Below are 16,459 nucleotides of genomic sequence, written 5' to 3' on the forward strand. Positions count from 1 at the left end.
TGGATTACTGGACTGGATTACTGGACTGGATTACTGGACTGGACTACTGGACTGGACTACTGGACTCACATAAAATTTGCTCAAACACATCAAGGTTTTTTTCAACCACAAACACATTTTCAACCACTAAAAGTGATTACATAGAGTAGTACACCATACATGGGGCTAAGTATCCATGTCTTGTCATTGGGGCGAGCCTGAGCGAGCCCCACAAATGGCAGTAGTCACTTGTACGTACGAAAGTACGTCTGACCATTCCCGAGAGTTTACGTAACGAACACGGACAGCCCCACACTGGTAGTTCTCAACGGGTACATACAACCGTACGTCTGACCATTCCCGAGAGTTTACATAACGAACACGGAAAAGTGTGCCACATGGCTTAGAATTTGTCACTTGTCTCTTTGCTCACAACTCATTCTTATCTACATTGACATGGACAAAGAAGACCGTCTTGAAAGAAGGCCGGGAGAGAACGAGATAGGGCGAGGAGGGAACACTGGCTGGTGAATGCCTAGGTGAATGGTACATCATGTTCACGAAAACTTCCTGTACGAAAAGGCTGTATTTGCGCCACTTGGCTTAGAATTTGTCACGTGGGTTACAACTTCTTACCTACATAGACATGGACAAAGAAGACTGTCTTAGAAGAAGGCAGGGAGAGAACGAGACAGGGCGAGGGCGGCAGCAGAAATGCCAGAAGCAAGTAGAGTGAGCCACCAATGTTCAACCACCATCAGTTCGGACGCGATTTTTCTTTAAACTCGCAAAGAAAATTTCTGCTCTTGCTATGCCTTTGGAGAGGTCTAGACCATAAACTCTTCCATGCAAAATTTCAGACCTGCAGCTTTCTTTGTCTGGCTGCAGGAGCTGCAAAAGTGACCTGTCCGAATGTTCTAAATTCTCGGACAAATATATGTATTATCAGTCGAGTGGCACTGCTCGCAGATATTTGGCTTAGTCCTTATTGGCTGTGAATTACGAAGCTCCAAAGTAGGGCTGAGCGATAGTAAAATTTTCACTGTCCGAACAATATCAAGACACTGTTCACGATAGACGATAGTAAAACGATAGTGATAATTCACCTATTTCCTATTAGTTGCCTTCAAAGAGAGTTGTAAGGAGGGATGTACCCATGCATGTATTTTGCATAAGATATTAAACAGCCTTTTAGACTGATTCTTGTTCCAAAAAGTTATTATTTTAAAGTATTTTACTGATATTTCTCCGTATTTTACTTGTTAATTACTGTCCGATTGTAAATTTTCAAGCGATATAGGCGATACCGATAGTGATACTATCCCGATATGCACATACTATCCCCCAGCCCTACTCCAAAGTCACCTCTTTTGTGCAATCTTAAATTCGGCCACATGTGAAGCTCGTGCAAATCAAATTGTTACCTATATCGAATTCAAAGCTATTTTTATGAACATTGAGAGCATCAGCTACCGTTCAATAGTAAATAGATATATGCACAATGACCGCACCTTGATTTTTGCTCGAATAGCTACATTGCATTTAGGCTTCTTTGGCAGTAACAGCCTAGCTACTGCACCCAGTACACATATATGCATCCAATAAAAATTCAATTAAATGGGGTTTTGACTAACCCCTGCCTTAAAAATGTCAAGAGTTTCTCTCCAAAATGTCCAGGGCATTAGCCAGATCGAAATACTCTAATAGAGCAGTCAATTACTCTAATATAACGATCAGCTAATTTATTATCACATGTAATCAGTATTTAAGCGTTGTAATCAACGAAATTCACATAGTAATAGCCTTATTAAAGTGAATATGCCTGGGCTTGGCCCTCAGATTTTCTGACTGCTCCAATTGTATAATAGGTGACTGTTCTATTAGAGTGTTTTGATCTGAATAATGTTCTGGACATTTTGGAGAGAAACTTTTGACATTTTTTAAGACAGGGGTTAGTAAAAACCCCATTTAAGTGGATTTGGATTGTGTATATGTGTGCTGGGTGCAGTAGCCAGTCTGCTACTGTCAGAGAAGCCTAAATGCAATGTAGCTATTAGGGAAAAAATCAAGGTGCGGGAATCGTGCATGTATCTATTTACTATTGAACGGTAGCTGATGCTCTCAATGTTCATAAAAATAGCTTTGAATTCGATGTAAGTGACTATTTGATTTGCATGAGCTTCACATGTGGCCGAATTTAAGATTGCACGACAGAGATGACTTTGGAGCTTTGTAATTCACAGCCACTAAGGACTAAGCCAAATATCTGCATATATTTGCAGAGTATAAGAGATGCTCTCTCATATCAAGCGCAGAAAGACTTGATCAGCTTCAAGCATTACGAGCAGTGATAATACATATTTTTGTCCGAGAATTGAGAACATTAGGACAGGTCACTTTTGCAGCTCCTGCAGCCAGACAAAGAAGGCTGCAGGTCTGAAATTTTGCATGCAAGAGTTTATGACCTAGACCTCTCCAAAGGCATAGCAAGAGCAGAAATAAAAATCGCGTCCGAACCGATGGTGGTCAAACATTGGTGGCTTACTCTATAGCCTTACGGCTATAGTATCTATGCTTCCACACAGTTATGTAGCTATATACTGGCAGGCCACTGATGAGCCTCCCAACTTGAACTTTTTTCACCTTCCTCCAGCTACCTCTAGAGTAGCCTGAGCATTTCTGTGTGTATAACTACAAACATACACACATACATTAAACACTATTCATGGAAATACGTTTGATGTCACATCACTTTACACAACTCGGGCTTGCCCCATCATGTCTGTCTAGTATATAAAAACAAAGGCACATACACCCAATTTTAAAAAAAAATTATTAAGGCTTTTTTAAGTATGGTTGAAAAAGTACTATAGTTTTGGTGGTCTGTTTAATGGTATGACATTGGTTTTTTACTCTTGTTACACTCACTGTATTTTTTTGCAACCTTACCTTCCTGTTTGAAAGTGTGTGCATTGGGAAGCTTAAATGTACCACTGCGCACTCGTTGCTATTTACAAACCAAAGAGCCAGAAGTGAATGCACAGGCTATAGGCAATTTTTATGTTACAGTAACGTAATGTAATTGCATGTATAAAACATATATATGGTGTGCTATTTTACAAAAGAAGGCTAGAGAAGACAAACATGCATTAACTAAGGCTCAAATGATTAGCCGAATATTCGGATTAATATTCGTTTGCTTTGTAGCCGAATAATAAAATTAACAAACGATTATTCGCACATGATCATTATATGGTGACACGTGCTTAGCTATCAGTAATTAACGAAGCGGAAGGCAATGCTAATGAAAGCAACAAAAAGGAAAGGACTATGGCGATAAAGCGAAGAGTAGTAACAGAATTAGGCAGCCACTAATTGGTGAAGTGTATCTACTAATTCCACGGTGAATCGCCGTAAGCGCAAGACTTCGTATGGATTTGTGGCTTACTTCAGGTAGCTACTTCTACTTTGTTACAATCACAGTATCGCTGTGATAATCCTTTCAGAAAGGGAATTATGGCATCTCTTTCTTAGTAAAGTTATTCATACGAAGCCACAAAGCTGTTTGTGGTTATTTCAACTTATTTGTAGGCTTCTTGGTCTAGTGGCAATGAAACCTTACACCGATTATTCGACTAATTTCATTAAAGCTGAGCGAATATTCGAATACAGTAAACCAGTATTCGTTTGAGCCTTAGCATTAACAGTGCACAAAACATTGCTAGCAGTAGGCAAAGTAGTTTTGATAACACTGAAACTACACTAAGGCTTTAGTGCAATTTTTGTGATTAATGTACAAGTTTTATGGTGAATGGTGTCAGTTTTTAAAACACTTTTTAGTTAAGTAAACATAACAAAACAAAAAAAAATCTGAGTCCAGTCCAGTCCAGTAACCCAGTAGTCCAGACAAGTGAATGGATACACCCCCATGACTGTTCCACACTATTCATCAATGATAGATTCCATGCTCTTCTCCATTCTTAACCTATTTTAAGAATTTTTGTCATGTGAACTGTAAGACTCTCTGGATCACATGATGTGGTTGTTTAATGTTTCTTAGCAAATTTCATTTTCAACTGATGCTTTTGTTGACAATAATGTCTTTTACTAGAGTATTCTGCCTTTTTGTTCATTGGCAAAGCAGCCACCTCTGTCCAAGGAAATTTGGCTGGTTAATGCCCATCCAAGCCTGTATCACTCAGGGGCGGATCCAGGGGGGGCTTTGGGGGCTGAAGCCCCCCCCCCCCCCCCCCCTTCATATTTAGGTTTTACTTGATCAATATGCTGAGTATTATAATGAAATTTTGTCTTAGCATAATTATATGATCACTAATAATACAAATACTCATAAAGCCACCTTATAAACATCTTTCCAATGTATTATCAGTGGATTTATGCTTAAAGTTTATGCAACAAGGACCCAGATCAGCATTCAAGGTGTACAAGATCGATATACTCTAATAGAGCAGTCAGCTAACTACTCTAATAGAACATTCACTGGAAACATGTAGTTGGTTCTGTTATGGAATTTTTCCAAATCTGCCTGCACCTATACATACAATGAAGTACATCGGTCTGTTTAAAGGGCTTCATTCATCTACTTGTGTAGCTAATATGTATGGCAATACTTAATTCAGGTACACAATTTCCATCTCAGATTCAATCTTGTATCGTTAAAATTTCAAAATTTTCCACTTTCAACGTTATTATTGTAACATGCACCTATTCAGTGTTGTGGAATTGTGAGAGGGGTGCATCATGTACTTGGTTGTCTGTACCTACCCAAACTTTTCCATTAGCAAAATGCTTCAGAGAGCCATACCTAAAGGCAGTATATAAAATATCTACAGGCAGAAAATATTATGAATTTTATGTGGAAATGTCTCCAAATTGCAGTGGAAATGTCTCCAAATTGCAGTATTTGAACATCTATTTTTCAAAATTTTCCTGTGGGGGCATGCCCCCAGACCCCCGGCTAGTTCCAGCATGCAAATCTTGCACACTTCTACCCAAGAGATTAGTACCTTGAGTTAGTCCCCCCCTTTTATAAATCCTAGATCCGCCCCTGTCACTGTTTATGCTTCAAAGCCCTTCAGTATAACTGATTGAGTGATTGACACTAGTAGCATCGAATCTCCCATTTTATTCTGCAACAAGCAGCCAGGAAGGAAAGTTTTCACCAAAAATACAATTAGGTTGACCGTATCCTCAACACTTTACAATAGTGACTTATGTGGAAGCTACCTATGAAGTTGTAAAGATTTGATTGTCTCTTTAGCAAAGTTATTATTGTTCACCCTGAAGCAAACATTTATAGTTGCACAAATTGACAGGTACAGAGCACTTAGCAAATCTATTTTTAGAAGGGTTGGTACTTGAAGGACTTCTCTTGAATAGTAACAGGTTGCTGACTCACTGTTAGATGCTGATCTTGGCAAATGGCTACTGAATATGCCGCTGAAAGCCTACATTGTAGGGTGCCAGAATCATATCTTATAATATCAAAACTCTGTAATAAAATCCTGGACCAGGGTGTGACTTGATCTCCAGACAAGTTGCAGTCCAGGTAGTGCCTTACTTGATGCACTTCAGACTATATAGTTTAGTTGAAATGTGCTAAAGGGTACATGCCCACTTTCATTCCAGCTTCAAATTAAAAATAATAGATTCTTATTTCAGCATTAGCCTTCAATGGTATTTGTGCAACACTCTAACAGTCAAATACTCTGCTTACTGCACGCAATTCTATTCTCCATACACATTATATTTATGTGCATTCCTAATGAGTATGCTCATGAAATGTTGCTGCAACATTTTAGACATTTTACTGTAATCAGATTTGCTGATCTCATCATTCTGGGCTATATTGGTGAGTGGAAGGTTAAAAAAAAATTTTTTTTGGGGGGTGGGGGGGATTTGCATTGCATGCACTCAACCAAAGAAGTCCCTTTTGGGCTAGCTCTATACATCAAAGCCTCACTAAGTACAATCCATGTACTTCTCAAGTTTTGAAAGCATGAAATGTTACACTTCACTGTTTATTTTCAGTTCTTCCTTGTGCATCATATAGTTTGCTTGTGTGTTTTGCCATCTTTACTTACTACGTTTGTCTACAGCATTAGTGATGGGATGACTTATGCAAGAAGACACTTGCAGTACATGCAGGTGTTAACAAACGTATCCATTTATGGAGAATAGTTGTCGATAGCTGCCGGGATGGTCATTTTTTTTTGTAACTATTAGTCGTACTATTAAACACAATAATTGTAAAAGTGAACTATGATTTTAGCAATAAAAAGTAGTGAAACACAATAATATATCAAATGAATTATGGTAGCTATTGTAACATAGCTTTGTGGGAAAATCCCATATTACTACCATCTGCATGTTTAATGCCAAAGTAGAATTTTCCCACATAGCTTTTTATTGCTGGAACTTTATACATTATTTCTTTATATTTAATTAGTTGTACTTTTTTGCTATAGCATAGCTACATTATACATGTATGGCTGTGACTGCTTTATTAGAGTATCTCAATCTCCTGCTGTCTCAAGTGAGTTATGAAATATATATTAAGGGGTGTGGTTTGCTATATCTAGTTTTCTACAATAAAACCATTGTTGCAGCTAACTCTGTTTGTTAAGAGCAAAACAGCATGTTCTGATCATTTAGAAGGCATGGTCAGTCCATGCAATTGCAAATACACATGTCTGCTTCACTTACAGTCACTAAAGCGCTTCAAATAGTTTTGAGGCCTCTAAATGCGCTCCTCTAAGGGAAGTGTTGATGTGGAAAATTTACACCTTGGTATGGTTTCCTTGCATGAAGGAGACAATGATGATATAATAGGAAAGACAAATCGTAGGAGGTAGACACTTGTTGGAACCAGAAAAGGCACATGCCACCAGTGAGATTGTTATTGTGGAACGGTCGCCATGTGTAGCTTTGTTTGTTTGGCCTTGAGTCTTCCTGAGGTAGGCTGGCAGGCAGGCAGGCAGACCAAAATTCAGGTTTTGGTGATTTGAAAAAAAAAACAATATCCGCTTTTCTGTGAGTGTTCAAGTTTCTTGTTTTTAATGCTGGATTTAAAGATAGATGCACTAAGACAATTCTGTAAAAGTGATTTTCGTCATGTATGGTGTTTCTGTGATAGTTTTAAACCTCAGCATTTTGGGTGGTGCCTGTCATTTTAAGGGGCAACCCTACTAATCAGTACTACTGAACTGTTTGATAGCTATTTTTAACTGTTATTTCTGTACATGTATGTCGCAATCGTGTAATTTATTTATGCTGTGTAGTCTACACGTACGTATGTATGTATGTTTGAATGTATTTTTATGTGTGTGGGGAGCACATTTGAAGGTGATAAAAATTCATGTCTTTGACTTACCGTATAGCCTAAATATTTTGAAGGAGAAAATTTTTGCTGATTTTTTTAGATTTTAAGGGTTACCATGCAGTGAAATATTTTATATTTAGACCTTCAAATCTGTGACATTGCTCAACCTCGAAAATAACTTTAGTACCAAGAGTCCGTAATCCTCAAGATAATCCTCTCTATCATGGACTCTAGCACACTGTACTTATATTGTTGTTACTATATACATGTTCTCACTGTGTATTCTGTGATGAGCTACTGTTCTGTTGTTGTTATAGGAAGCGGTTAATGGTCCTCAAGTGAGGAGCATGGCCAGAGAATAAAGAACACTAGCTACCCTGCTGCCTCAGTGACATGATTTTGTGTTTTTGTATTGCTTTATTATAGTATAGCTCTGCCAACTGTACATAGGTTTTTAGCACTAGTAGTATTCGGATAAAATACGGAGTATCACGGTATGCGGCGTGATTGCGTAACACGAAAAATCACGCGAGATTTGTTTTGGAGATCAGGTGAAGTGACGAAATGGTGTAAGGATAAGGAGAATGGTGAACGTTACTAAAGGATTACTACTGAAATGGTAAAAACACTTGGTGTGTTCACTGTGTTGTGTGTGCTATTGGCATGTAAATCGCGAAGTGTAGGGCAGTGTGCATTGTTAGTCTCGCGTGGCCAGACCGCTTTTTCTCGGCACGGCGCTTATCGATTGAATTATAAGCGCCTGCTTTTAATTATAAGCGCCTGCTCGAAAAAGCAGGCGCTTATAATTCAATCGATAAGTGCTGTGCCGAGAAAAAGTGGTCTGACGACGCGAGACTAGTGCATTGTAGCTGCTCAGTGTTTCGTCTTCACTTGATTCATTTGTAATAACAATAACATAACTTTCGTTGAAAGTAATTGACGGGCGACGTGTTACCCAACTTCTAAATGAAATGTAATGGCAGTGTTTTTTTTACCTGTGGGTGGTGTTATTCTAGTCTGGCGCCGCCGACCCTATTTAGGCGCTTAGCGCTTGTATAAGCGCCTAAATAGGGTCGGTACGTGCTAGGTACAGTGTAAAAGTCGCACCATAATGCGACCAAAGATGGAAAGTACGTCACTTCGCACTATCCTAGGTCGCATCCGGAGATCACGTGAGACTTTCTTATGACCTCCATCGGCGCGAGCCCTATAGCCTGATAGGCTATTATAGTTATAACCGTTTCTTGGCTGCTTTTATATTGAAGCTCGGTGGTATCGATTATGGCTGTTAGTTACAACGTTTTGCTAACGTTGCTACTGCAATTAGTGAGGTGCATATATGTGCGGGGGAGTCACACGGGTGGCGGGAATTTCTGTTGGTTGGAAATTTCGAACGTACTCACCATGGATTTTGAAGCGGAACTTGCTGAGAAAGAAGATGAAAGCATGGATGATAGTAAGACTTATATAGGATGAAATGAATGCTGCTTTGCGTTGTGCTTGTGCCTTCATTTCCGGGGTACGTAACCATAATTACGGGACAGTAGTACTGTGGCGTGTCAGAGGAGGTAGTCCCCACATAAAGCAAGGCTAGGTAGTTACACCAGCTTACTGTTACCATGAATTTGTAACTCAGTTTTTAATAGACATAGGCTGTTTTACATAAACTTTTAGGGAGTGAAACTTTTAAAAAGGGATCTTATAATGGATTACTGTACTAACATACATGCATCCAATAATTGAGTGGTGTTATTAATGCCAGGTGATGATTCTATGACTGTGTGCATCCTTGGGAGATGCAGTAGATGTGTGAGGAACAAGAGGACTGTGACCTACTGTCGTGTAGCAAAATCCCACACTGAGAGGAAAGCTTCTTGCTGCTTAAGCTGTTTTAATGCCAACTACAGCTTATCTAAGTGCAGAGTGGAGCTGCAACATTTGGAGCCAAATGGAAGCAAAATGGTTTTAGTTGGAATTTGTGATTCTGAACATATGATATCGTGTACTTCATTGGAGCTTCCCAAGTCCTGTCTGCAACTGGAGAGCTTGCATATCATACCTCCTATTGATATGCCCACTCAGATGAATGTTTTAAGAAGTGAGAATGTTACCTCTGTTACAGGATTTTTGATGGAATACACAGATTCCAAATGGGAAGAATGGCTTGACAGATTTTGCCAGCAGTCCAGTACACGATTTTCTGTTCACACTGGGAAACAGATTAACGCTAATTGAATGGTCCCAGATGTACAACTGTATTAGAGCAGGGAATGGACGATGTAAACCAGAAGTGGATGATCCATTGAAGAGACGAAGTGCACCTGGTAGCAGGTGCTGTGAATGCCCTGCAGCTATTTATTGTCGCCTTTTAACTCTGAGCACTCAGCAACAGATCTTAGAAGTACAGCTACCGATGCGGAATGCCCACAAAAATCATGATCCACTGTCAATTACAGATCAGCTTTGTAACAAGCCTGTTGAAGATATAGAGAAGAAAATCGAAGAACTTGTAAGGGACACAAGGTTGAACTTAGTGAGTTTAAAACTTGTTGTGCATGACTGGGTAACAAAAATACTCATTCCAAAACAACTGCAAGATGGAATTTTAAATGAGTTGCCTAACCCTTACAATCGTGCTTACTTTCCTACAAAGAAAGATCTACGCAATGTAGCTCACCGTGCTATTGTCAAAAGAAGGAATTCTTTGTTTGACCAAGATTCATTAAATAAAATCTTAAAAGAGCAAGCTAAATGCAGTGGGCTGCATTATTCTCTTCAGCAGTACAGCCAGTCAGGTCTAAAGACAAACACATCTAATGATTGGTTAGGAAAATATAATATGTATTTGTGGTTGTTGCGTAGTATATATCTCTATGTATGCTTGTTTGTTGTACTTTATTTTGCTGTGTGTTGTGTGTGTGTGTGCCCGCCCCTATGGCAGGGAAGTGTGGCTTTGTCCAACTGTTTTGTGGTCATAAACAATCAATCATTTATTTGTGTTGTACTTCCCCTTCTAGCAGTTTGAAACAAAAAGGAAAGGGGCTCATGGGTCAAATTGATGAAGCAGTTGGTACATTGGAAGGTGACTCTCTGTTGGAATCATCTTCACCTGAAGTCAGTTTCCAACCATTTCTTTTGGTATTTCAAACACCTCAGCAGCAAAAATGGCTCATAATGTATGGTAATGTGGTCACATGTATGGATGCCATTTACAAAACCAATAGATATGCATTTCCATGCTTTTTCTTAGTTGTGAAGACCTCTATTGGTGTGGGAAGAGTGGTTGGGACAATAATACCCCAGTTTGAAACTGCAGACTTGATATCTGAGGGCATTAAAATTCTCAAGTCTTGGAATCCACAGTGGATGCCACAGTATTTTATGACAGATAAGAGTGCTGCAGAGCTTGAAGCAATTAGAATTGTTTTTCCATCGTGCATACGGTTTGTATGTGACTTCCACAGAAGTCAAGCATTTGATAGGTGGGTAAACAAGTCATGTCATGAAGTTCCCAACCAGTCAAAGAAGACTGTGATAAACTGTTTCAAGAAGCTAGCATATGCATCAACAGGTAAGTGATTCTGCATGAATGATAGGGATGTTTGCCATGTGTTTCATCAATTTCAGATAAAAAGTTTGAAGAAGTTTTGCTTGACATGCAGTCTCAACCTTGGTACACTGGTAACAAACTGTTACAAGATTACCTTAGAGAAGAGTGGCTTTCATCAAAACCAGTATGTTGACTTGACACATGCTTTATGTGAACTTGTGTTAATAATTTATTGTCTTCTATTGTGTAGCTTTGGTCACATGTGTATCGCCAAAGCTTCCATGCTGAAATTGATACAGATAATCTGACAGAAGCTTTTAACCACACACTTAGGTCTCGATACTTGCAACTTCGTCAAGATACTAGTGTGACAGACCTGTGTGAAGTATTGCTAAACATTGTGTTTCCAGAGCAACAAAAAGAGTATACAATTGCAGTTGCTCAACAAACTGAGGGATATCGTAGACCACGGTATGAGATCCCAGGTTACCTGATTGACCGTCCACGGAATGTGCAATCTGCTTGCTTGGCAAATATATCTAAAGCAAAGCAGTTTGCTTCTTCTGATATTACTACAGATGGAAATGGAGTGTTTACCTTGAAAAGCACTGATAAGTCTTATCTGGTAGACATTCCCGGTGGCTGTTGCGAATGTCCATACTTTATTAAAACAAAGATACCATGCAAGCATATGTTTGCTATATTTGCTTTGTTCTGTGACCAATGGTCTTGGTATGATCTTCCATGCCAGTTGACTGACAGTACTTACATGACTTTAGAAACTTCACTTTTGGAGCAAAATTTAGTAGATACTGTCACTCCCATTGTGCAGGTACAAGAAATATTTACTAGAAATGAGGATGGTAATACTGAAGATCAACAAAGTGATGCTGCATTTGAACTTGAGACTGATACCTTAGATGGTGACCGTGGTGTTGTTTTGGATGATTGTCTGGAGTTTGAGAAGAGAATGAAAATTGGTGAAAAATCTGACAGCAGTACTACTGCAACAGCTCAACATATTCCAACAGCACAAACATCAGCTCACAGATTGCGCATCCTTCAGAAGAATGCTCACACCATATTAACCAAATGTAAAGATGTGTGCTATCTGACTGATGATTGTTCAGTTCTGGAAAGTGTCATTCAAAGTGCTGAAAATATTTATCGTGAGCTAGTTGAATCTGCTGATTCATCAAATGTCTCTAATAGTTTGCCAATTTTTCCTGTGTTGTCACAGACTTCTGCTAGTAACTCGAAGAAACGAACAAAATTACTGTGTCGTCAAACCAAGCCAGTGAAGGAACGTGTTTCTTCAAAGAAGGAGGTAAAAGAGCCATCTAACCCTTTAAGCAAGGATCAAAGTTTTAATGGAAATATTCTACCACCTGTTTCAACTGCCGACACAAAGGCAAACACTGATATCAATGCTCAGATGGATTGCACTGAAGGTAGTGATCAGATGGATATTAATCCCAGAAGTACATCTTCAGACATTGACACGGGTGGAACATGTGTGGTGATGAAGAGTGCATTACCATTACAAAGCATAGGTAACAAACCCCAATCAATGAAGAAAGATCCCCTTGAGGCTGCCAAAAGACATCCATTGGGTCGCCCAAGATTTAAGAGGCCAAGAAGAGAAAAGTGGAACTTTCCTATGCGAGTTAGTGAAGAAACTAGTGAGGCACTTCTAAGTATCAGAAAGCATCAGCTTGATATCAAGGCTAGTTTAATGGAGACCTCCACTCAAGATAAAGAGATCTTGACGAAGAGAGTATGGTGAACTGTATACATGTCTATATTAGTGTTATCAAGGACATGGCTATGTGTTCATAGAACCTTTATTTTATTATAGGATTGTAAAGAGAACTGTACAGGGGACACTTATACAAAACAATATTCTGGTCAGGTATTATATTCAGTAGTTAGTTACCTTGCCTGGTGTCACTGTCTTGTGCTCTGTTTTAGGGGAATAGTGTGAACAAATAAACAAAAGACACTAACAGAAAAGGTCTGTTACTTTGTTAGTAGCTGCCTAGTATGTAACAGGGCCTGCAAAATTAGGGCATGTTGGCACAAACTACACTTCATCACGCAACAGGTCATATCTCAAAAACACGATAGAATATTTACATTCTGTAACTTGATCTATAAAGCCAAATGTTTAATAAATGCTGGCCACAGCATAATGGGATATAAAGTTATGAGGTGTAAAAGGAGTTTGAAAAAGTAGGGAAATTTTATGTACCCACATGTCCTATTTTCACAGGCCTGGTCACATAATCAGGGCTGCCCAGAGAAATTAAGGGGCCCAGGGCAAAGAGTTAAAGTGGGGCCCTTGACCCAAGTTGTAAAAGTGAAGACCAAAAAAAAAAAAAAAAGTCACAACCTGCTGGCAATGACAATAACTACCCATCACCAACCATATCTCCTTATCTATAAGCTTGCTACACTGCTCCTCTGAAGAATACTGTGACTGCTCTATTAGAGTATATCGATCTTTTAAACAGGTATTCAGGGGGCCCTTCATGGGGCCTCCTGGGGCCCCTTTCAGGCTGGGGCCCGGGGCAAAATGCCCCAGTTGCCCCCCCCCCCCCCCCCCCCCCGTGGGCGGCCCTGCACATAATATACTGTTTACATACTCAAAAGAAATAGTGACAAATGCTCATAAACTTAATTGGCACACCTATAGGTGTCAATTCCAGAAAGTGCAAGTGTTCTGGCTGCTCCTTGCTTGACTGTGGCCTGTGCACATTTTGTAAGGACATGATTAAGTTTGGTGGCCCAGGAAAGAAAAAGCAGAGATGTAGCAAAAGGAAATGTGTGATGAAAGATGATAGAAGTACACTATATGTAAGGTACAGTTAACTACATTGCATAATGTAGGTCTTATGTTTATTCTATATACAGCCAACCACACCTAGTGTTAGCAACAGCTCTCCTTTGAACTTTCTTGAAAAGTCTGGACGTACCATCAAACAGATTGTACCAGATGGCAACTGCTTTTTCAGAGCAGTATCATTTCACATTCTTGGAGATGAAGACAAGCACTGCTCAGTCCGAGCAGAAGTACTGAAATTTGAACAAAGAAATGAACATATGTTAGCAAAATTTCTTATGCTACCAGCCAACAAGCCATCATTTCAAGAACACATTAGGTTTCTGCAACGTCCTGATACTTGGGCAACACAAGTGGAAGTTATAGCTGTTGCTACTATGTTTAGCGTTGCAGTATTTTACTGTAGAAAGCAAGATAGCTTGTACCACTGGGAGGTAATAAACCCCCTTACATGTCCATCTGTAAGTGATGTCCAAGGTGATGGCTTTCCTGGAGCTGCAATACCACACCACTTTGAGCTATACTGGGATGGATCTCACTATGACTGTGTGGTATTACAAAGCACTGGAATGTGTAGTAATTCAACCCCTGTATTAAGTGGGATTGTAAGTTATGTAGACATTACTTAGTTTATCATTATATATATAATAAATATTCAACAAAAGTTGTCAATAAAATTAACTTTACATATTTACATAATTATAATGCAGTGCTATACTAATTAGCTGCATGGCTATATGCATGAGAGAGACTATGTAAGTTGACACTGGGATTGTGATGAAAACTGGGTTATAGAATGGCCTGCCTGCAGAGTCACTTATTCATGGACGGAAGGCTATATGAATTACCAGTAGCAATAAGTACACAAAATATAAGTACAACTTTAATCTGTACCTAGCATGTATGTTTTTAAAACCTTGGCTCCGTCTAGGTTTCTAAATCCACAAATTAAAGATCCTTGTGCTAGTCTCTAACCTACACGTAATCTTTGACACATGCATGGGTAGTGGATACACTATAACACCCCCTTGTAAAGAGCCCAATATTTTAGTCTTTTAAAACTGATTGTGCTTTGTGGCACATACCGGAGGAGGTTGGTAATGCATCATCCCTAGACATGTGGTTATGCAAACCAAGTATTGTGTCAGGTGTCAAAGTTTGCTTAGTAGTTAGGAAAGCAGCACATTGTACTGTTATGAGCCCTGGGACACACTGGCATGGCTGTCCTTTTGAATACTAAGATGTAACAATGTTGAACTACATGGTTGGTTGAAATCAGGTGATCAGCCTAGATATAGAATTATATAATAATAGGGCAATTGGAAACTGTGGAAAATGAAAGGGGTTAAAGCATTTTATATGATTCGCTAGAGTAAAACCTTTCTTAGTGGCCATACTGCCCTTTTACAAGGACCATGTGCACATGTTATAATGAACCTATGTAGTAGCCAGGTCCCAAACATATGCAGCTAAGGCATACTTCATGACCTCACAACCACGTGCCATATTATAGGGGCCAGGTCCCAAATATATTAGGTGTATTTCATGACTTATTAACAAGACCAATGAATTATAGTAATGAAATCAAATATGTAGGCTCCGGAAATTTATAGTATATTCTTTATTACCCTCATAATACGATCAATGTTGTCATATTTCATAATACTATTGTCCACTCTTACTCAAGTCATGAGAACCATCCATACCATACATCAGTTCTTTAGTACCACACGATTGCAGTGGTAATATGGAGTGGCCATTAATCTCTACTAAATCCAATTGCCTCGATTGAGTGGTGTCATATTTCCCTTAAGGCTTGTCCAGTGTTGTATTTACAAGGGTGACAGACACTCCCTTAGGCCTGTCCGGTGTTTTCTAGCAAGCAGAGGGACACTAACAGGCAAAGTTGTAGGGTTGGGGGAGAAAAGGTATTCTCTTGTTAGTTCATTTTTGAAGCACCGATCAGTAGTTTCTTACAGTTGATTTTTACTATTTTGTCCTCCACAAAAGGTCAACTTTGTCAGTTTGCAATGTAATATGCATATTTATTGAGCAATGGCTGACATAACCTTACCAATAGAAGTACCACAAGGCAAGAAATGTTTGTGGCATTAAATTTTCATGGATTAAAATAGGGTGAAACTAATTTTTTTTGCGATACAAATCAATCTCTTGATTGCACCACATAATTTGTTATAGGAGAGGGCACTTGAAGCAGCAACTGCAATCAATAAAACACTACAAAGATTCCACTTTGGCCTGTTAAAGCCCCTCAGATCTGTTCAGTGTTTTATTGTAATGTAAAAGTTTTATTTATTTATTAAAGTTTTAGCTGAAGGTCTACAGTTCTGTAGCCTGAAAAACACTCATGCAACTACACACATGGTGTCTGTAAGTTGGGAGTGAGTGGGTAGGGGTGAAATTCCACAAATTTTCCTTTTTCCCATCAACCATCAAATTATGGAACCAACTCCCTGCTGATGTAATCAATTCCTCTATCCCTAATGAGTTTTGTAATAACTTAAGTAACTTTTATGATCACACCTGTGCGTTATAATCTTTTAATCAGTTTCGCTTACGTTTTCCTTCGTGATTAATCGTCCACGCATGGTAATCCATTGTTATCCCGACGCACAGGCACACCACACGTAGTTAATCCGCCCAGCATGACCGGTACAATCTCTCGTTGTATGTCATCTTATTGGCTAGATTTACCCTAATTAAAGCAGCCTTCGATGTATTTGTAAAT

General features: G+C 39.1%; 1 protein-coding gene and 1 long non-coding RNA gene across 7 annotated transcripts in view; one reads left to right on the plus strand and one right to left on the minus strand.

Moving 5' to 3' along the window:
• The window catches only part of LOC136260411 (uncharacterized), a 45,378-nt gene extending 30,956 nt beyond the window's left edge, over nucleotides 1-14,422 (plus strand). For 2 of the 6 annotated variants that reach the window (XM_066054130.1, XM_066054132.1), the window contains 8 exons: nucleotides 7,636-7,937; nucleotides 9,081-10,141; nucleotides 10,336-10,889; nucleotides 10,946-11,052; nucleotides 11,119-12,645; nucleotides 12,727-12,882; nucleotides 13,564-13,729; nucleotides 13,782-14,422. In XM_066054130.1, coding sequence (XP_065910202.1) covers nucleotides 9,564-10,141; nucleotides 10,336-10,889; nucleotides 10,946-11,052; nucleotides 11,119-12,645; nucleotides 12,727-12,852 — 2,892 coding nt within the window. In that variant the 5' untranslated portion in view covers nucleotides 7,636-7,937; nucleotides 9,081-9,563 and the 3' untranslated portion in view covers nucleotides 12,853-12,882; nucleotides 13,564-13,729; nucleotides 13,782-14,422. Of the gene's footprint in view, nucleotides 1-7,635; nucleotides 7,938-8,408; nucleotides 8,775-9,080; nucleotides 10,142-10,335; nucleotides 10,890-10,945; nucleotides 11,053-11,118; nucleotides 12,646-12,726; nucleotides 12,883-13,563; nucleotides 13,730-13,781 lie in introns of those variants that run through there. The other 4 variants (XM_066054135.1, XM_066054131.1, XM_066054134.1 and 1 more) reach the window with 4 other exon arrangements.
• LOC136260426 (uncharacterized) lies at nucleotides 14,375-16,432 on the minus strand. The gene is made up of 2 exons (XR_010703533.1): nucleotides 16,290-16,432; nucleotides 14,375-14,545 (listed from the first exon to the last, which is right to left on the minus strand). It is a non-coding gene; the product is annotated as an uncharacterized lncRNA (long non-coding RNA).
• Between the last annotated feature and the right edge of the window lie 27 nt (nucleotides 16,433-16,459).

This window comes from Dysidea avara, chromosome 7 (assembly GCF_963678975.1).
Source record: "Dysidea avara chromosome 7, odDysAvar1.4, whole genome shotgun sequence".
NCBI classification, from domain to species: Eukaryota; Metazoa; Porifera; class Demospongiae; order Dictyoceratida; family Dysideidae; genus Dysidea; species Dysidea avara.